Source organism: Pseudophryne corroboree, chromosome 10 (genome assembly GCF_028390025.1).
Source record: "Pseudophryne corroboree isolate aPseCor3 chromosome 10, aPseCor3.hap2, whole genome shotgun sequence".
Lineage (NCBI taxonomy): Eukaryota > Metazoa > Chordata > Amphibia > Anura > Myobatrachidae > Pseudophryne > Pseudophryne corroboree.
The window spans coordinates 96,167,004-96,189,030 of NC_086453.1; the positions used below are offsets into that span (position 1 = coordinate 96,167,004).

General features: G+C 45.9%; 1 protein-coding gene across 2 annotated transcripts in view; it reads right to left on the reverse strand.

The window, feature by feature from the left end:
- Positions 1-22,027, reverse strand: part of ABCG4 (ATP binding cassette subfamily G member 4) — a 231,693-nt gene that overhangs the window by 90,080 nt on the left and 119,586 nt on the right. For both annotated transcript variants that reach the window (XM_063942607.1, XM_063942608.1), the window contains one exon: positions 9,038-9,155. In XM_063942607.1, coding sequence (XP_063798677.1) covers positions 9,038-9,155 — 118 coding nt within the window. The remainder of the gene's footprint in view (positions 1-9,037; positions 9,156-22,027) is intronic.

The window sequence follows — 22,027 nt, forward strand, 5'->3', positions numbered from 1 at the left end:
CTGTCCTGTAAAATAATCAGCATTCACAACGTCTACTATTTGGGGTGTGAATTCATGGTGGAGGACACCTTTTGTTTACTATTCGTGACATACTACACCAGAGGGTGCCTCTCTCACCTTTTTTACATATTGGCAAGAGTGACCCACTTCATTAGGAATTTTTCAGGATAAGCAGATATCCACCCACTCCTCCGGGGCAGTGCCTCAAAAATTGGTGGTCTTACCACTTCACCTGCTTGTGCTGCGTATTTTTTAACCTAAAGGTTAAAAAAAAAAAGGCAGACTAGATGGGCCAAGTGGTTCTTATCTGCCGTCACATTCTATGTTTCTATGCAGAGGCGTAGCTAGGGCGGCGCCAGTGGAGCTCATGCTCCAGGCTCCTGCCTCTAGCAAGGGAACAGCAGTCCCGCCAGTAGCTACATGATGCACCGCCAGTTACATGTTAAAATGCTCTGCGTCGGCGCTGCAGGAGGGTTGGAAGCTCTACTCTCCCCGACGCCCCAACACAATAAAGTTTGTTTTTATAGCACAGTCACAGTGCGCGACGTCATGACGTCCATGCGCTGTGACTGAGGAACAGGAGGAGCCACCGCCGCAACGACGAGAGGAGCTCAAGGCAGGAGTGGTAAGTGTAGCTGCCGGAGGGGGGGAGGAAGCCATGGGGAGATACGGGGGGGGGGGCATGCGGAGCTAACATACAGGGAGAAAGCAGACATGGGGAAATACAGGGGGGGGGCAGTCATGGAAAGACACAGGGGGAGGTGGCCATGGGAAAATACCTGGGGGGAGAGGCAGCCGTGGGGCAATACGGGGGGAGCCATGGGGAAATACGGGGGTGGGGGGGCAGCCATCGGAAGACACAGGGGGAAGGCGGTCTTAGGGAGACACAGGGGGAAGGCAGCCATGGGGAGATACATGGGGGAAGGCAGCCATGGGGAGATACAGGGGAAAAGGCAGCCATGGGGAGATACAGAGGGGGAGGCAGCCTTTGGGAGATACAGCTGGGGTGGGGGGGGGGCAGCCATTGGGAGACACGGGGGGGAGGCAGCCTTGGGGAGATACAGGGGGGAGGCATGGGGAGATACAGCTGGGGGGCAGCCTTGGGGAGATACAGGGGGGGAGGCATGGGGAGATACAGCTGGGGGGCAGCCTTGGGGAGATACAGGGGGGGAGGCAGCCTTGGGGAGATACAGGAGGGGAGGCATGGGGAGATACAGCTGGGGGGGCAGCCATTGGGAGACACGGGGGGAGGCATGGGGAGATACAGGGGGTGGGAGCCATGGGGGGACACCACTTTAATTTAACCCCACATGCACACTTGGGGGGCGGGGCCGCCATAGCACACATGTGCTCCGGGCGCCGTGGCTACACGCTACACCTCTATTTCTATGTTGCTCTGTATGGTGGAACTGGCTCTGCACACATGCATAGTGGTCTAAAAGCTGGACTTGGGATCCCAATTCTACTTTTGTCAAAACTTTTATTAAAATATAGAACAAAATGTAACTACAGTATCTAAATAAAGTTTTTATTTTTCTGGTCGCCTCTAACTCAAGCCTGATAGAGCATCAACAGTATTGCATAAATATATGTTGTGCCACAGCAATACTGCTAATATAGGCCTCACCATGCTAATAAAAACTGATGAATAGTTTCTCTGGTAGGGTCTACTGCTGGTGGTAACCCTTTCTTAGTTAGGGAGAAGATCTTTTAATAAACAGGCTGCACCTGGAACTGAAACTAAGCAAGTGATTCATCCCAAGCAGTGGTGTAACTACCATGGTGCAGGGGGTGCAGCTGCTATGGGGCCCAGGCTGCTTCAAGGGCCTGCTGCTCCCTGACACTCTATCTGCATCCCTCTCTCCCCCTGACACTGTCTTTCCCTCCCTCTCCTTGACACTGTCTCTTTCTCTCTCTCTCTCTCTCCCTGACACAATCTCTCTCCGTGACACTCTCTCTCTCTCCCTGACACCCACTCTCTCTCTTGTTCCCTCTCTCTATATATCTATCCCTGAAACTCTCTCCTGCTCCCCTCTCTTTCTCTCTTCCTACCTGACACACACTCTCTCTCTCTCTCTCTCTCTCTCTCTCTCTCTCACTTCCTCCCCTTGTCTCTCTCTCTGACACCCTCTCCCTCCCCTCTCATCCCTTTCTTTCTCCCTGACACCCTCTCTCACAGCTCTCTCTTTCTCTCATTCCCTCTCTCACTCTCTCTTTCTCCCTGACCCCAGCTATCTTTCTTTCTCTCTCTCTTCCTGCTCCTCTCTTTCTCTCCCTGACACCTTTTTTTATCTCTCACTCCCCTCACTCTCTCTCCTGCTCTCCCAAGGGGCACTGTAGTGACAACAGGGGGACAGCCTTTCAAGATTTTGCTTTGGGGCCCACAAAGTCCTAGTTCCGCCCCTGATCCCATGTGATAATGGAGCTGGCAATACAATGCCACTGCTTAGACAATAGATACAAAACTGAAATTTAAAAAAAAACTTAGACAAATGTTTTATAATAAATTCACAAGTAAAGCAAGACAGAAGTTTAAACTGTAAATCCAGACAGAGATACGAAGCTGCTATATACTGCATGGTGTTGTACAGGGGTTGGTATCGACATAAATGCGCCCGTCATCCCAGCGGTCAGACTCCCAACCATGGGATGCCGGGCGCCAGAATGCCAGCAGCGGGGCGTGCGCAAAAGAGCCCCTTGCGGGCACGTGGTGCGATGCGCGCATCACGCTATTTATTCTACCTCCAGGGGTGTCGTGTACTGCACTGTGTGGTGCACACAGTACAGGTGTAGGGGGTAACACCTGTACTGCACTGTATGTTGCACACAGTACAGGTGGAAAGGGTACATGCAGTAAACACACTGACTGCAGGCTGGGGGCGTTCTCTCAGGTCCCAGCACCCTAGGCAATAGCTTAATGGCAACGCCGAGCCTGCATAATATGCCCATGGCACCTCCTCTTTTTGTGAAGACTTTAAGTCACCTCCCAGTTTCTACCCTGAACTGTCCATGGATTGCAGATGCAGTCTCAAATCATAGCGATGTCACAGTGTTTTTCGTGCATGTGCAGTAAGGATTTCTTGCACATGCTCGGTTTGCCAATTATTGCTCGGAACGCCCGTTCTCTCAACTACATCCACTTCTGAACCAAGCCAATGACAGTGCCTGGGAAGGGCAGACAAAAAAGATCGCTGACAGTCGCTGACTGTGAGTGGGGGCACACTGGAGACAAGGAGAGTGCAGGATGACAACTAATCTCTCTGCTCATGTGAGCATACGAGCAGTCTAGCGAACTTGCACAAATAAAGGTGCACCTTTGCTATTTTGCTCTTGGTAAGTTAGGCCCATTATTATGAATTTTTAACATTTGTTTTACATTATGAATACTGGGAATTAAAGAGTAGAGATCATCACTAATTCAAAGCAATGCAATTAATCACATGAGGAGATGGGAGGGGTTTATAATCCAACAATTTAAAGGAAAGAGCACACTATTAAAATTTCCCTGTAGGCTAATTAAGACTCAGGCACACTTGCCTACCCTCCCAAACAGCTGAGAGGCTCCCGAAAAATCAGGTGGCTCTCCCAACCAGCCTGAAGAGTGGGCAAGTCTCCTAGAGCCACCTGCCCCCAGCCGCTCATTTGCCAAGGGAAGTGGGCAGTGCGGATAGCAGATGACAGCGCTGAATTTGCGTCATCATAGCCACATCCCACGCTTTACAATGACCGTAATCTCGCCATTGTAAAACGGAGGCTGGTCCACAATAAGGCAAACATGCAACCATGCACCCACACTGCTTCTTATGCCACACCCTGTACTCACCCTCTGTGATGCGTCACCTTCCCTGAACCACCCCCATTTGTGCTGACCTTTCTGCTCACTCCCAGAGAGGGGCTTTGGGATGTATGCACAGGGCCGCCTTCAGGGGGGCTGCTAGGACAAGAGTAACACGCCCGGACACTGGGGGCCGGCAGCTGCGTACGAGGGTATTTGTATAGAAAATTAGAAATGTCCTCGACATAATGCCCACCACCATTGGAGGAGACAAAACAGCCGACAATAGGATAGTGTTGCTGAGTGGCGCTGCAACAAAATATGAGGGATAGCCAGAGCCGGCCACAGGTATAGGCAAAATAGGCAATTGCCTAGGACATTTGATATGCCTAGGGGCATTAGCAGCTTCTGCTGATTAAAATGATATGCGGCATGCCTATATTCTGTGTGTAGCATTTCATATGCAGATACAGCCACAGTCTCACACAGTATATAGGCATGCTGCATATCATTTTAATCAGCAGAAGCTGCTTGTGCATCCTAGCCACATAGCAATGCAAATAAGTTTAATTTTAATAGAAAAAAGGTGCCCAACGTTAGCATTGAGGCAAGATTTATGAGAAACATCTGTATCCAAGCAGAGGCAGAGGTCACAGTGTTAGTGGCATGACTGTGTGCATGTGAGTGGGTTGGTTGTGCAGTAGTGTTTCGGAATATGTGTAAGGAGCATTATGTGTGTCATGTAAAAATGCATTAATAATGTGCAACATATGTGTGTCATTATGTATATAAGGGCATTAATAATGTGCGGCATATGTGTAACAGGGTACTACTGTATGTGTGTCATGTGTATAGGGGCACTAATAATGTGCAGCAAATGTGTAGGGGGCACTATGTGTGTCATTATGTGTATAAGGGCATTAATAATGTGCGGCATATGTGTAAGGGACATTATGTGTAAAAGGGCATTAATAAAGGCTGTCATAATGTGTAAGGTGCATTATGTTTATAAGGACATTAATGTGTCTCATATGTGTGAGGGGCATTACTGTGTGGAATTATGTGTATAAATGCATTACTAATGTGTGGCATTATATGTATAAGGTGCTCTACTATGTGGCCTTGCGTATAGAAAGGGCACTACTGTGTCGTCTAATGTGAATAAAGAGCAATAGGGTGTGGTGTGGTGTAATGTGAATAAGGAGCAATTCAGTGTGATGTAATGTGAATAAGGGGCTCTACTGTGAGGAGTAACGTTTTAAGGTAAAGTGATACTACTGTGGGATGTAATATGAATTATGGACACTATCACATGATCAAATGTGAATATAGTTGCAGTACTGTGTGGCGTAATTGGAATTGGGGATACTATTGTGTGGCAATGCCCCTTGTCAGCAAAAACACACCCCTTTTTGGGCTGTGTGCCAAATGTGCGAACTGTTCCTATTTAAAATATAGGGGGTACAAACACCAAAATAAGGACTGCTATGGGTGAGGGGTGATGGTGCTGGAAAAAGAGGTGCAAGGTCAGAGGCGGAACCAGCGGTGGTGCTAGGGGGCACCAGCCAAAATCTTGCCTAGGGCATCATATTGGTTAGGGCCGGCTCTGGGGATAGCTTTTGCGTGTAGGAGATGGAGCAGGGTATGAATATGGCAGAGAGCAACAGCAACCCCAGCCTGGACGTTTCTACTGAAATACCCCACTTGAAAGATAGACTGCAGGAGCTGGAGAACTGCTCATGGAAGTGGGAGAGGACGAACTTGTGCAGGTAGCCAGCAACTACTTCTGGGATACTGTAAGGTCAGTGCTGGGAGCGTGAAGGGGTTCAGGGCGTGTGCACCGTGCCCATTGGCTCCCCACCATCACCAGGCATTAAGGGCTCAGAGGGGCGGATGGGCTCCTTGCTGCATTCATGGCTAGCAATCTGCTGGGTGGGATCACTGTCTCCATTGTGTGTTTATATGGTACATGCATGTGCAGGCCTGTCACTCTTTGGGCAATCACAGGTCAGCCACACTCCCTGCTGCCCCGATGCTTTGCCCCCTCCAATCCTCTGCCAGTGGTGGCACATGGCTGACTGGGCTCCATGTTAGCAACAGGAACTGGCACAGGGTACTGCCCACTTAGTCTGGTGCTGCATGACATGTAGGATTGGTGTTGTGTGACCATTGTGGGTGCTGCTGGGTGCATGACCTCCCTGGCCCCATTGGTGAGGCTAAATTCAACCAGGCTGAAGGAACGCTGGTGTCACAACCATGTGACCCACGACAGCAGGGGAAGAAGCAAGGTCAGAACCGTTGCAGGTTACATAGTTGCAATGTCAGAGGTCCTTTAGCCCATTTGGATCTAGCATCTATCCTGAGCCCATCTCTGCGCTGACAGACAACATCCTCCTGCTCCATACATCTCCCCACCCTCCTGCTCTGCAGCTGCCCACCTTCTTGCACCTTTGTGTTATCCTAGCTATAGCAGACCTTAAAAATTTTTTTTACTGGTTTACGCATCAATTGATGCCCCACCCCCACTGTAGCGCCATCCAGTGTCGGACTGGGGTATGAAGGGCCCACCGGGGGAATGCTGCTGTAGGGGCCCATGCTTAAAGGTGTAGCCAGGTTCCAGTAGGGGCGTGGCCAGCCACCACAGAGGTTTGGCTAACCATTACATGTTCTGTGCCCCTTGGTAAATATATAATAAACCAAATTATTGTGAAGTATAATGTAACATATGTATAATTCCAGTGCACTAGGATTGTCTGGATCCTGATCCCTAGAGGAGGAGGAAGGCCCACAGGCAGTAGGGCCCACCGGTGGTTTCCCCTGTTCCCCTGTGGGCCAGTCCAACCCTGGCTCCATCCACATTATACACAACTCCTCCTCCACGGGGAAATGTCCTATTTTGTAAGGCCAGGTACACACTAGTTGATATTTTGAACGATGTGCCCGATTCAGACGGATCAAAATGACACATCGTTCAAATCAGAACATGTATACGCACTATGTCACGCACAATGCACGCTTTTGCGTGTCATCAGTGACATCCATTGACGCCCCTGCATACAGGGCTGATGGAAGACATCGTTAGCGAGGGCCATAATGCTGAATGCACCATGGCCATCGCACCATTGCTGCTGGTTTGCATGCACTTGCCGATGCCGGCTCCCCCACCGGGTCCTGTCGCCCGTGATGTCGTGCTGGGTACACACCGTCTAGTGTGCACCAAGCATTAGTCCCAGGGCCTACGATTTCTGATGGCAGCCCTGTGTAGGCAAGTATAGGCCGTGTAGTGAATTCTGCCTTCTTATTTCTTTTGGAAACAACTTCCAGAACTTTTTTGATGGCAATATTCACATGAAACTCATAACTCTCCAATATTCATGCAAATGTTCCTTTGTATTAATCACTTCCCTCATGACTAGTTAAAGGTACCAAGAAAAGCTAGGCTGTGCGTATTGTAGGTGCAAATTGAATAATCAAGCATGAGGAAAGCGGTGGAACCGCTATTGTCTCTGCTTACCTTTCAGCTGCACCCCGCAAACAACTAAAGCAGATTTGTGGTCTCCTTACATGAACAGACTCTTACAGCATACTGTACGTGCCTACTTTCCTGGAACCTCCAGAGGCTCCCAGGTAGAGCAGGTCTTCCTCCTGCATCCCACCCATTTCCAAATGGGACAGCGAATCGTGTCAATGTGTGATGTCATGATTTGACCCGCCCCTTAGTGGCCATCAGCATTTACCTCCAGGCAAGGGTAATGTGTTACATACACACAGTCAGATAATCATATTGGTAGTACCATCCAGCGCTAATCTGTTATTCCAGAAACATTTTAAATGTGGTAATACCTCCTCTTGTTTTGTTTATGGTTTATGCTATCTCTTTATTAGGCCTTATAGTTGGGGGGGGTTATCGAAGTATCTCGGGGAGAAAACAAGAAATGTTAGTATGTGTTTTGAATCCTGTTTGCAGACTTCAGAGAATCTGGTATCTGTGGGTTGACACTATATGGACCTGCGATTACTTGTTATACCACGCATATACATACATTGTTTGAGAAGGATATGTGCATGAATATATTGTATAACAACAATTGAAGCTCCCAGTATACACTGAAATGTCTGTAATGATTTTATTCTTGTTGAATAAAAATATTCTATTAAAAAAAAAATGTGGTAATACAATAAATCAGAAAGCTACAATCCCAATGGACATCATTAATACTGCCTAATTGCATTAGAGTAATGTTTCCTCAAAAGTAATCTCCTAAAGGTAAATATAGCTAAAGGAATAGATGCTACTCTGGTCCTTTGTTTCACAAATAGGGTTGAAGCATCAAGATAACAGCTTGTCCCTGAAATTGAAAAGTAAAGATCAATTCCTACTTTTATCTTTGTCAGTAGAATCAGTGTTGGTGCACGTTATGTGCACTGATACCGCTTTTCCCCATGTAATACAGAGGTGGTGCGGGCTCAGCGACAGGGGCGCACAAGCATGTGTAGTGCCACCCAGCGATACAATCACAATTCAATTACGATCGCATCGCAGAACCCTTGAGATAGAGGTAGACACCTGTAAACACAGCCAGTCTGCGTACGCAGGTTCTCTACCGCCATGTTTTGCAGGGAATGCAGGCGCTGTCATCCGGCCGCCCCAAAAACAGACATGACTTTCCTGCACCACTCCCTCCCCAACATTGCAATGCCGCCCCGACTGCCCACCGCCTGTCAATCACTATGCGATCGCATCCTTCTGGAATGCGATCACATAGTGAAAGTCTGCGCATGCACAATGCGGTAGCAGCACATGTGCAGATGGATGATACATGGCCGTTTACGATTTGCGGAGAACAGCGTCCAAGTCTGAATAGCCCCCTAATTCCATATTCTTAAATTAGTAGCCAATTAACCTACCAGCACGTGTTTGGCTTATGGGCGGACACCAGAAACCAAAGCAAATATCAGGAGAACATACAAAATCCACACAGAGAGGTCTTGGTAGAAAATTGAACTCGTGACCCCATTACTGAGAGTCAGCAAAGCAAACACTGTGCCACCGTGCTGACCTATGGAATGTATTCAGCTGGCACAGATACTCATTTTACTTATTTCATTAACTTTCATTTATTTAACTTTTAAGTTACACGTCTCTTAGAAAAGGGACTAAATGAAATGTCAAACAACATGTGATACTTGACGTACATCTTACATTAGCTAATGATATAATCGTAATCTTGCTATTTGGCAATATTGGTACAGTAGTCTCACCTGTATCCAGCCAGAATATTCATTAATGTAGATTTTCCAGCACCAGAAGGTCCCATAATTCCGATAAGCTCTCGATTGCAGAACATGCCAGACAAGCATTTCAGGAGCGTCTTGTATCCTAAAAAGAGTCAATAAATGGGCATGTCAGCAAGAATGATTCTGTCTTCAGCAGCTGGACCTATAACTAGATATCTTAATGGAGCATTTATACTTAACCATAAGTTTCATGCATGTATGAACCTATTGTAATATGTCACAAAATAGCAATATGCACAAAGATCAGTATAAAACATGTAAAGCAATTTATGCTATGGTGGTACTGTATCCTACTTAACTACTTTTTATGAGGATGGTAACTGTGGGGGCAGGGCTGTCTTAACAGCAGTGTGGGCCCTTGGGCACAGCAATACACTGGGGCCCCTACCCATCCTCCATGGGTGGGGGTGCTATCAGCGGCAGCTTTGATGTCCCACGGGCGGTAGGGGTGTTCTATCTTCCGCTCAGCATGTAGGACCTGGAGCAGTAATTTCTGCTAATTACTCCTTTACTGCACAGGGAGGGAGAACACTAAACTGTAAAAGGTGGCATTTGGCTGAATGAAGGGCCCCGGTACATGACTTTCAGGGTAGTATGGGGTGTTTAATACGTAAGGGAGGGGCAGATAGTGGAGTGGGCTTAATTTTCATCATTTTCTGGTGACAGCGCAGCTTGCTTGACTGCAGATATCTCAAGTTCCTGGAAAAAGATTTCTTAGCTTTGAATGGTGTCTCACCTTCAGGAGGTACTGGGGACTTGGGGATCAGACTTCAGGAGCCAGAGCAATCCACCAACAAATATCTAAAACTGCATATTAGGCATGTGGAGCTTGAGCAGGGACCAGCTGCTTGAATGCGGATATCTCTGGTTCTGGGCACAGTAGAGACAAGATTTCTTAGCTTTGAATGGGATAAAAAATTAGAGTGTCTCACCTTCAGAAGGTACTGGGGACTTGGGGATCAGAGTTCAGGAGCCAGAGCAATCCACCAACAAATATATAAAACTGCATATTAGGCATGTGGAGCTTGAGCAGGGACCAACTGCTTGAAGGCTGATATCTCTGATTCTGGGCATAGTAGAGACAAGCTGCTAGTGTCTATCGAAAGTGGAGAATCCCAGCTTTTGAAATGTACCTTCAGAAAACCTCTAAGTCATACAGAGCCCGAGATATCTGGCTGGGAAGAGCAATTAACAGGCTTGGGTGGGGACCACTGCTTTGAAGTCGGATATCTCTGGTTCCCTAGGACCAATTTTCAAAAATATGGTACCCCTGGAAAAAGGAGACCCTCAGCTATCAGCCTAGGGCCCTTATACTGCTGGGGCCCTTGGGCAAGAGCCCATTGAGCCCATATGAAAAGACAGCCCTGTGTGGGGGAGTAGAGGGTCATCTCACCTTCTGCCCCAACCATTACAAGCTTGACACGAGAGGTTGGCGTTCTCCCAGAAGCTTGGGGAACTCTGCAAAATTTGTGAGCTTTCCAGATGTTTTGGTAGAGTAGACAAAGGAGCGCTGTATTAATAAATACCTTATGGATTGTCAGATACTTTTACTATGCATGAAGCCACATCAACAGGTTGGGAATAATATGCCGGTGGTCAGAATACCGATCGCAGCATCCCGATGATTAGAATACCGACAGGGGAAGGTAAGTATACTTATTCCCCCCCCCCCCACCCACACACACACACACACAACCCCTAACCCTCCCTTTTGGTAGCCAAAACCCAAACCTTCTTCCCCTGCAGCATAACCCTAACTTCCCCCAGTGGCACCTAAACCTAACCACCCCCTCCCACAGCCTAAACCTAAATTCCCCCCCCCCCCCCCTCTTCCCCACGTGCAGCCTAACTTTAACCATCTCTGGGGGTGCCTATACCTGACACCCCCCTCCTCCCTGCAGACTAAATCTAACCCTCCCCCGCAGTCTAAACCTAACCTCCCCCACCCCAGACGGCTTACCTGTCCGGCGGCGGTGTCTGGTTGTTCAGGATCCTGGCTGTTGGGATTCCGCTGCTGAGCTGGAGACCCTATTTGGGATTCCGGTGTCGGCATTCCAAATAGTGTCGGGATTTCAGCTTTGGATTTCTGACTGCCGGGATCCCGACCGCCGGGATCCTGACCAGATCCACACCAGCAATAATAAAATCCTCCTTTAACTTGTAGAAGCTTGAGGGTACTGCTGCTTTCAGCAAAAATATTTCTTTATCAGACTCCATAGCAGCCCTGACTAAAGGACTACAGTAAGTCCTCTCCTACCAAGATAGACAGGAAAAAAGTTTCTGTCTCAGTAGGTTTATCACTGGACTCTTCCTTACCTTCCTGTCTTTTAAGTATATGGTCAGAGCTCCAGGAGTGAGGAGTTCCAGATGGCTTCAGGTGTCGCTTCCATGGTAATTACCCACTGAGGAAGCAGGGCTAAGGCCATGACTGACGTTCCCTAATATTCTTATAGTAGACAATGTGTGAGGATAAGAGAGAGGATTTATATGTGACAAGGGTGCAGGAGGTGTGACACGGATCGCTGTCACCAATGTATGACATCATTTAAGGAAGCCAGCTTGCCGGCAAATGGATTCTCCTGCATTGCACTTCACCACAGCTCACCTGCAATATGTACTCAAAGCATGACCCAAAAAGTCCAAGGAACACAGGCCAAGGCAAGCCCTATACTTTTCAGGGGTGAAGCAATAAGTTAGTCACTTTTATCTTTAATTTATTTATCAGTACTCTGGGGTCTATTCATGATGTAGTGAAGTGTGTGGAGAAGTGAGCCAGTGGAGAAGTTGCTCATGGCAACCAATCAGCTGTTACGTATAATTTTATAAAATGAACTGTATAAATGTTACCTCAACACTGATTGGTTGCCATGGGCAACTTTTCCACCTGCTCACTTCTCACTCTTTTCACTGCTTCAGTAATAGACCCCAGAGTCTGTCAGCCTGTCTAGGAAAAAGGAGCAGCAACATTTTGCATTCAGTATGCAGAGTCTGTGAAAAAGATTTGCCATAGAGTCATAAGGAGCATTTTCACAGACTGTACCCCTAAAAAACCTGGGCAGGATCAGTCTCCTGAACAATTTAAAGCTTGGATAAACTGAATGATTAAAGATTTTGTCTCCAAGGAGAATTTTCAAGCAAGCTAAGTCAGGTACACACTGGACGACCTCCCCTAGTTAGCAATCAGCACTATATCGCTGATTGCTAATTTGGAGAGATCGCCAGTGCATACACACTGAACAATATCGATGTACAGTTTTGGACTGGGGTGTGAAGGGCCCACCGGGGGACTACAATGGTAGGGGTCCGTGCTTAGGGGTGTGACCAGCCTCTAGAGGGGATGTGGCCAGCCACCACACTGGTTTACCTAACCATTAGAGAGCACATGGGCTGGGCCCAATGATAAACAAATATAGTAAATACTGCTAGTGCATGCACGATATGGTACCAGATTAATAACAGCAATACACTGAAGTGAGAACACCATAGTCGTGTGCAGTATAAGGTAACATATGTATAATTCTAGTGCACAGTCTGCAACCTGATCATTAGAGGAGGAGAAGGTGGGGCCCAGCAGGGGTTTCCCCTGTTCCCCTGTGGGACAGTCCGACGATGTATGATATCTTTCGGTGACGTCATCCCCCTCACTCCCCCAACATGCAGCTCAATGTTCAGTAGATCATGGATGAACGAGACTGTCCCGAGGGTGCGCAAATCGTGCATCACTTATCGTTCATCCATACACACTGGACGATGTGAACGATAGATCTTTAAAAAAAAAGATCATTATCGTTTATATCGCCCAGTGTCTATGCGGCTTTACAGACTGTAAAGAGATCTTGGTCTCATTTGTTAGCTGTAGAACAGCAGACCCTCGTGTTTTGGTTTTGGTTCTAATTTCATCGCCGTGTTTTGGTTTGGAATTCAGATTTAAAATCCAAATCTTGGGTTTTGGAATTCTTAAACATGAATAAAAACAGCTAAACTTATGAAATTTTTGCAATCCAAATTCTGAAATTCGAAGTTGAAATCCGAATTCTGAACTTTGGGAAGATTCAACCTGGCACTCATTTCAGATCTCCTTGGTAGATCTGGCCCGGGTTTTGGTTCGGTACGGATCCACAAAATATGTGTGGGTTTGTATTTCTAGAGAACCGAACCACACATCTCTAGTAGAAAATAAGTTTCTAAAGTCTCCCCAAGTGGCTTTGTATTCTGAGGATGAATCTTTTCATAGTGAGGAAGAGAAATTAAGGAACAATTTCTGTGTTGAATCCTGGAAATGTAGACAGCCTTGTTAAGAATATGAATGAAAGTATTCAGGATGCTGATGATGTTCAGGAGGATTCATTTGGAGAAACTCCATGGACGTACTGTGTTTGCAATTCACTAAGGGACTGATTCAGAGTTGCACACAGTGCTGGTGTTTGTGCAGCCAAGTGATTATTGGCTTCTGCACATACACAAAAACTCCAGATAGCCCCCTACGGTGCATGCGTTCTAATAACTGTATGCAAGCACAACTGGTGCGTGCAGAGTGGCTTCCAATAGGGCTGGCTGGTGCATAAGGGGAAGGCTACCATTAGCATTTGCAAATTATTGTCTCCGCTGTTCCGACAGTGGTCGCTATTGCGAACGCAGTAGCATCTACCTCTGAATCAGGCCCATAAGTCATTAAGGATTTTCTTGGGGCAATAACAATCTGGGTGAAAAACTCATATAAAGATACAGAGAACATTTTGCAGTGCATGTACTAAGCCTCGGAGAGAGATAAAGTGTCACAAGGGGTTTTGCTCTTGCAAGGGAGCAAGAAACAGAAAGATTTACCTCTCCCTTGCAAGAACAAAACCCCTTGTGATACTATCACCATTTCTCCTCAGCGGAGCACCACCAACATTCTCTATACTCATGCTAATGCATTTAATTACTAATGGTTGGTACCTAGAATTTTGTATCTACTCTTCTTAGCGGTGCAGGATCAAACCAACTGCTCTAGAGAGATAAAGTGATCAGAGAGAAACTAACAACCAACCAGCTCCTAACTGTGATTTTTCAAACACAGCCTGTGACATGGCAGTTAGGAGCAGATTTGGTTGGTGCTTTATCTTCATCCACTTTATCTCTATCCAAGGCTTACGGCCAACACATCACGTATAAACTACACACAGATGGCCTCCATGCTCGTACTTATTCTGCCGTGCGTGCACATGTTCGTAATTTGCGTATGGTCGCTCCCGCGGTCCTGCGTATTAGCGCGTGGTATGGGTAATTACGGTAGGGTCTGTGATCGCATGGAAAAGCCATAAAAACACATTACATATTTTAATCCAAATAGTGCACAATGTACACATAGTCTCCCTGCATCACACCAGCAACTTACAATAGTTTAAATGGTATCAGAACAAAGGGATTCACCTTTACAGGATAGGAGGAGAATTAGGTTATAAGGTGGTGTTTGGTATCCAGCTGTGGGGTATATTAAGGGAAATATTCCGTTGTTGGTTTGCAGAAGATTGCACGCTCCTGCGAATAGTTATGCGCAGGAGCAGAATATAAATATTAACTGTATTTACTGTACATTTGGTATGCGGCAGGAACCCAGAGGAGACCACCTGCAAGTGCACCTGGAACAGACATCGCCCACCTATTCAAACCAACCTATGACCTCTCCTGTACTGTAAATGACCATCCCTGTGTCCAATGGACAAAGAGATTACAGTATCCATTGAGTTAGGTTTTGGACTATTGTATAAAAGAGCCAGCTGCATGCCAGGTCAGACACAGACTCTGAAGGTCATCTACCTTGATGACTGAGGACCAGACTGGGAAGCGCAGGCGAAACCAAACACGTATGTACCATTGATTGTAGCCATTATTCTATTGTATTGTATTGTATTGTTATTGTAACCCCCTTTCAGTAATTATATGTTGGTGTGTCGGAACCCGGCATTTTAAGTACAATCTGGTGTCGTATCTCCTCTCCTTGCTAAGGTTATAAGTGTATTTCAGTCACACGTGCAGCTGCTAAGTGCTCACGGTGTATCTTTGGGTGTGTACGCACTGCGTGTACTTTGTACGGCCAGCGCGGTGTTTGTACGCAAAGTACGTACACTGTACGGGGCTCTGTACGCTAATGGTGTAAAAAAGTACGTAGGCTAAGGATTGAGTACAGCTACATTTAAAGTGTATTAAATGTCTTATTAAAGTAGTGCTTTTAGTCCTGTAAGTAAACTGACGTTTACAATTGGGGGCTCGTATCCGGTTTTCACATACTCACAGCCTAACAGGTCATAGCAGACTTAATCTAGCAGCAAAGGGTGGAAAGTTATCCTACATAACCTTTTCCTGGTCGGTGGATGTTCTGAAAACCCTATTTGTGTGCTGTTAGATTGCGTCTGCTCTGTCGGGTCTGCAAAGGTGCTGATAGAACCCGTAAAACAGGAAAAAAGCTATTTAAAAAATCTGTGAATTTTATTTTGGCGCCAAAAGCGTACACAAAGGGCTCCGATACTTTGCATACCCTCTCACATTGTTGCCGCAAGATTTAGATTGCTAGATTTGTTTAGATCTGTGTGAAATCGGATACATTTGTTGCTATATAGTTAAATGTAAAATAAAAGTATTTAAGGAAGTAAATATAAAACACAAGACGCAAGTCTGGCCGTGTCATAAAGGGTTACACAGAACAAGCGGTTGTGCTTGTGAGCGATTATAGTTAGCATTGCTCACATTTATAGAGGTTGTGGGATTTGTTTTATTGCGGACGCACGGTTTTGTACACGTGTCTCGGACAAAGTACAGGACCGCGCATGCAGCGTAAGAGACACGCACGGTCGCGTGTTTACGCAAAGTGCGTAAGAGTGCGGATGATAAGTACAAATTACACAATAGTTTCGTTCAGTTAAAAGGTAGGACAGTAGCCATGCTACAAAAGCACATAACTATCCGGTTTCAAAAGCAGATTAGTATAAGACTTTTGTTTAAACTGTATTACCTCTGGGGGAAAAGCTGCCGATCAGAATGAGTGAAAAATTTTCTGTACAGAAAAACAAAGCATATTTGAGTGAGTGAAAGTAGGAGTGAACGTATTGAACCCCGGGAATTTGGGATCCCGTAGTTAGTACACCAAGTGAGTGGAGGCTTGGCGGCGTGAGGCGGCTGACTCACGTTAGTATAGATTGGAATATGTACGTCGTGAGGAGACTTACACAAGAATGTGGTAGGGAATTGTGTTGTGACCCATATAGTTTTTTTGATACGCTCCGGCTGAGGTTTCTAAGCTTGTGATTCGATTCCAGTGGTCGCAGGGTGGATAGGTAACAAGTACCTATATGCTGTGCGATTGGACCGCATGTTCGTGGGTGCGATACATAGCGCAACTTGATACCTTTTTTTTACGAGCTTTTGTGTAAAATCGTAGTATCATTAGCGCTGTATAGAGCATACGCAAGCGTGATTTGTGTACAAGTGCATAAAGGGAGTTTTCGCTGGTCTCTCTCAGGAAAATCTCCAATGACAGATATTTACTGGAAAAGGTAAGTCACTCCTAAAAACTTCCAGTAAATATAGGTCAAACTAGGGGCCCTAAGTTGGGTACATCGCCTTCGCTATCGACAGCGTATGGTAGTACCACCCAATGTGGGCGGGAGTGGGTGAAAGCGCTCTAAGAACTTTCACCGTCGGCTTATATTGAGTATTTTGGTGTTTGTGGGAAAAGGCCCACAATTATGGGAGCCAGTTGCTCAATTAAGGGACGTATGGTAGCCAGGGTTCAGGCAGAAGAGTTGCGGCCCAAGGGGTCCACGAGGTTTATAATGTGTGAGGAATATGGTCCACACGTTGAAGTTTATTGTGACGAATGGTTACGTATGACTGACAACGATAGGGTATTATTCCCTAGGGTGGGCAGCTTTGAACCAGAGGTACTGCAGAATGTAGGCAGTAAAATATGTCTGCTTAAATCCAGAAAACAAAGGATTAGACATAACGATTGTTTAAAATTGTGGCAACAACAGGGAGAGATGCAAAGGGAACAAACTCGCAAAGCAAGTTCCAAACCTAGCAGGAATGAGGACACAAACACACCATTATCGACACAGGTCAAGAGGGAAGAGATGGCTACAGTCAATGGTATATCTATGAATGATAGTAGAATGCAAGAGAAATGTATCCTGTTTTGAAGTCTTTTCAAGGTTATAGGTCACAGGAAGATGAAGGACCCAGCCAAATTGCAGCTCTCATTCAGGCAGTCGCCTTGCAGGAAACTCAGGTGGGGTATGTACATTCAGTTAGAGCAGTAACAGTATTCCCCACTGAAAGAACTGGTGAGGTCACAGCTACTGGTTAGTGTGAGACGGGTCATTGCACAGAGACAACAACACCTTACAGCAAACAGATTAGGAACGGAATGGTAGGATTACATCCTGTCTTGGAAATAGTAACTCCCAATGGGGGAACCGATAGTCAGGGAGTAATCCTCACCAGGAATAATGCAATGTATTGCCCGTGGTCCAGAGCTGAGCTGCGGTCAATCATTTCAGAATTCCCGGATCCCCGGAAGCATTTAGCCAGATGTCAGAAGTTTATCAGAGATCTGGGTAATGCTCATGAACCAGCTAACAAAGATTGGCGGATATTTTTGAAAGCGTGCCTACCCCCTAATATTGACACCCAAAAATGTATCACTGATTGTAGATTAGAGTCGGATAGTCCTATGACTGACGGAAATAATCAGGAGAATGTGGAACAAATTAACATGCAACTAGAGTTGTATTTCCCCACTACTGTTAAGTGGAGAAGAATTTTCTCCATAAAACAGAGAGAAAATGAAATGGCATCTGAATATTTCCATCGGGCCCTGCAAATAATGGATAGATACGTTGGGATATCAGATACAGGGAACGATGCAAATTACAGGGAGGTGGCTGTCTCTGTGCTAATGGACGGACTCAATAAGACAGTAAGGGACAGGGTACAAACATCTTTGCCTAATTGGAGAGGGGCCACAGTAGCTTGTCTTAGAGAGTGCGCAATTGAGCACCACAAGAATATTGCTATGCGCAGAAAACAACAGGAGGAGAAGCTGATGACAATAAGTTTACAGGCTCTGACAGGAAAGCCCCATCAGACCAAACCCCAGACCCCTGCTGTTTGGAAAAGACAGAGAATATGTTACATTTGTAAAAATAAAGGGCATTTTGCTAAAGACTGTAAGAGTAGTAGAACACATAGTCAATATAGACCCCTAGACAGAGAAAACAAGCCACATTATTAAACAAATAGACGGGATCAAGGGACATATAGTAAGGAATCACGAGCCATATAGAAAACACAGATTCGGTTAATGGGAAGAACGGAATAAATGCAACGTTACCCTTTTGACAAAACTTGCTGGGGTTAAGATGAGGCCTCTAAACTTTTGCTTCTTTCTCTAGCAGAAATGGCCCCTGATTAACTTAACAGGAGTTTTGTTAGGGATGGTATACATATAGCGTGCTCCCGCCCAGGAAGTACAAAGAATATTGGATACCCACGAAGACTAAGGTTGCATTTCACTGTTCTTGATGCATGTCCATCACAGGTAGAGGAAATTATCTCACAGATACCGGGTTCCCTACGAACTTAGGATGGACAGGACACTGGAGTGATAGCTGGGATAGTCCCAGTAGAGATACAACACACATAGAATTTTTTTTAGGTGTATAGACAGTAGAGAATAACTTCCCCATAGTACCCAATCCAGTTGTCAACTTTTATAAAATCCTCTTTGCCTCTACAAATTTATCTGTTACTAACCTCTATGTGATTTTTCTTCAAAGTTTCTCCTCATCTCTTACGTTCACCGACAGGAGGGTACAATACATGGACCCAATTACAGTTCAAACGCCACATGCCTACTCGGTCCTTCAGAGTTCTGCCCAAATCCAGTATATCTCACCAGCCCAAATCCAGTATATCTCACCAGTATTTATGCAGTGTGCCTGGTCATGCACAAAGGGCGGAGAATGAGAATACTGGTGAAGGGATACTGTGTACAGACACCGATATGCATGATGGTGTGACAGCCTGTTGGTGAATGCCAAACCTGACATTTTCTTTTATTTACTATTTTTCCCCTCTCTTCTCTCATCCAGAGACGGTATACTTCACACAACTGATAACACACGATAGTAAATTAAAATGCTAAATTTGTGTTCCCTACAGGAAAGGGCGGTCTGGAGGTCAAAGTGATATGGCCAGAAGTCCTCAAGACTTTGGACAGGTGGACACGGTAAGCCGGTGGCCCCAAGAGCATATCTTACAAATCTAGCTGAGGCGGCACACGGTCTGACTCATCTAGGCAAAGAGGGTATGTGCAAGCTGGTGAGAGCCTACTGGTGTGCTCCAGGATTCTCTTCTCATGCAGGTAAGAGAGAAATGACATGCTTTACTTGCTTGAGGAAGAACATTGGTAAGACAATACCAACAGAGCCATCCCATATCCCTCCGCCAGACGGACCTTTTCAGGTAATACAAATCGATTTCATACAGTTACCACCCTGTAGGAATTTGAAATATGTGTTAGTTTGTATTGATGTATTTTCCAACTGGGTAGAAGCGTTCCCTGCTGCCACAAATACTGCTACGTTCACTGCAAAGAAAATTGTGCAGGAATTTGTGTGTAGATATGGTATCCCTAGAATGATTGAAAGTGATAGGGGTACCCATTTCACAGGTGAAGTCTTTCAGGTCATTTGCAAACTGATGGGAATTAATAGCAAGCTACATCCTCCGTACCGGCCACAGGCGAGTGCAAAGGTAGAGAGAGTGAACAGCACTATTAAGAACAAGCTGAGCAGAGTAATGGCTGAAACTGGATTGCTGTGGCCAGAAGCTTTGCCACTAGTGTTGTATAGCATCAGAACCACTCCCAGCTCTCCACTTAACTTATCACCCTTTGAAATTCGTTTCGGTCGACAACCTCATGTAATGATAGACCCCAGGATGATTTGAAATGCAATAATGAAGTGACTGTGAAATATTTGGTTGGGATGATCCAGCAGCTGAGTAATCAACAAAGAAATCTAAAGCTGGTGATTCCTGACCTACCGAACAGTAATTGTCATGACATTGAGCCTGGGGATTGTGTGATGATTCGAAATTTCTTACGCTCAGGTTGCCTCATAGACAGGTGGGAAGGACCATACCAAGTCTTGTTAACAAGCACGACAGCATTGAAGGTCGCCGAAAGAGAGACTTGGGTCCACTCGTCCCACTGCAAGAAGGTTGCTGACACGGAGAGGACTCGTGACAAAGAGCAAGGTGTAGAGAACCTCGTATCACTAGAATGTTTGTTCCGGGAAAGTTGAGAGGCAGGACTGTTGAAAGGCATCTGAGCATGGAGAGCAACAAGATCTAGGACTGTTGTCGCACCATTTTCTTTTTTCACCTCCCCCTGCATTTTCCTTCCTTTTCTCCTTCTTATTCTCCTTCCTTCCCCTAACGAAATGAATCTATCACAAGAGACTGCATTTCAGGTTCTGCTAGTAATTCTGTTTTTGATTAGGACAATTTGTTTTGGTGAGGGTCCCAGAGAGGTCGAGCAGGGATCTGGAATGGGTTCTGATGGCGAGTATGAATTTGTAGGATCTCAGGAGCAACACATCACTCGAGTAAAGGCTGGTATCAGTAAGCACTCTGGTAGTCATGGAGCTCGGAGGCACTGTGAAGGGTTATTGTCTGATGAATATTGTATTTGTAGGAATTGTGAGAATATAGTCGAGGATGGGTGCATCCAGAGATGTCAGTCCAACCTTAATATCGACATGGACCGCCATCCATTGAGTGATTACCACTCACTAGTGGGTAAGGTCTTAAACCAGACAGAATGCTCGGTGTGCTCACAAGTACCTCAAGGTCAGAGTAAGTCAGGATTAGTACCATACCTTTTAGCAATAGATGAGGTACTCGAATTACGGGGTGGGAGACCGGTGGACAAGAAATTCAATATCTCTAGGCCCCCTAGTTTGAAGCTCCACCAATATCATGTAGACAGGTCCTTATTGTGTTTTAATATTTCCAATTACCGAAAACCAGGAAATTGGGAAGTGACGTGGAATAACCAGACAATTACCTTTTCACACAGAGCTGATAGGATACCCATAGACTCTGAACTTGTACGCCAAATAGCCAACAGTGGGAGGTATTTTCAGCATAGGTATACCCGTGGAAGCAAGACCATGTGGGTTGGAAAAGTATCGTCAGGGTATTGTGCCCATATCATCCAGCCCGTTACTTGTACTGAGCAAATGGGAGAACTAGGGATTGGTTTCTTTACTTGGAAAATTTGCAATATGGTGATGTTACATTTTGTCCCCTATGTTCTCCCAGATGATGCCTATTTCATATGTGGGAGGAAAGCGTACAAGTGGCTTGCCCCGAGCTCTGAGGGATTGTGTTATATTGGGAGAGTACTACCGGAGGTCATGACCATAACCCACGATAAAATGAAAGACGTTCACCGCAGTGCTCAGGCTCCTTATACTCATACTCACTATGAAGACATCATAGAGACACCTCATAGATAGGGCAGAGCACGCAGCCTCTGATTTGATCGACGAATCCACCGGGATTCAGTTCCTTCTCGCATTAGACATCACCCGTACTGCCAGAGGAACTATAAATTATAGGTATATCCATGCGCTAGCAAACGTGATAGATAATATTACTGAGATGTATGATGACACCTTCAGGTATACGGGAAGGGAGTTACAAGCCTACAAGAAGATACTGATCCAGCACAGGATGGTCCTTAACTACGTCACAGCCGTGACAGGTGGGTATTGTGTTACTCTGGCAACTCAATATGGTGTGAAGTGCTGTACGTATATTACGAACAGCACTGACGACCCCACAGAGATCATCGATCAGAAGATGGACGAGATCTTGCACTTGAAGTGGGAGTTTAGGAGGAAGCAC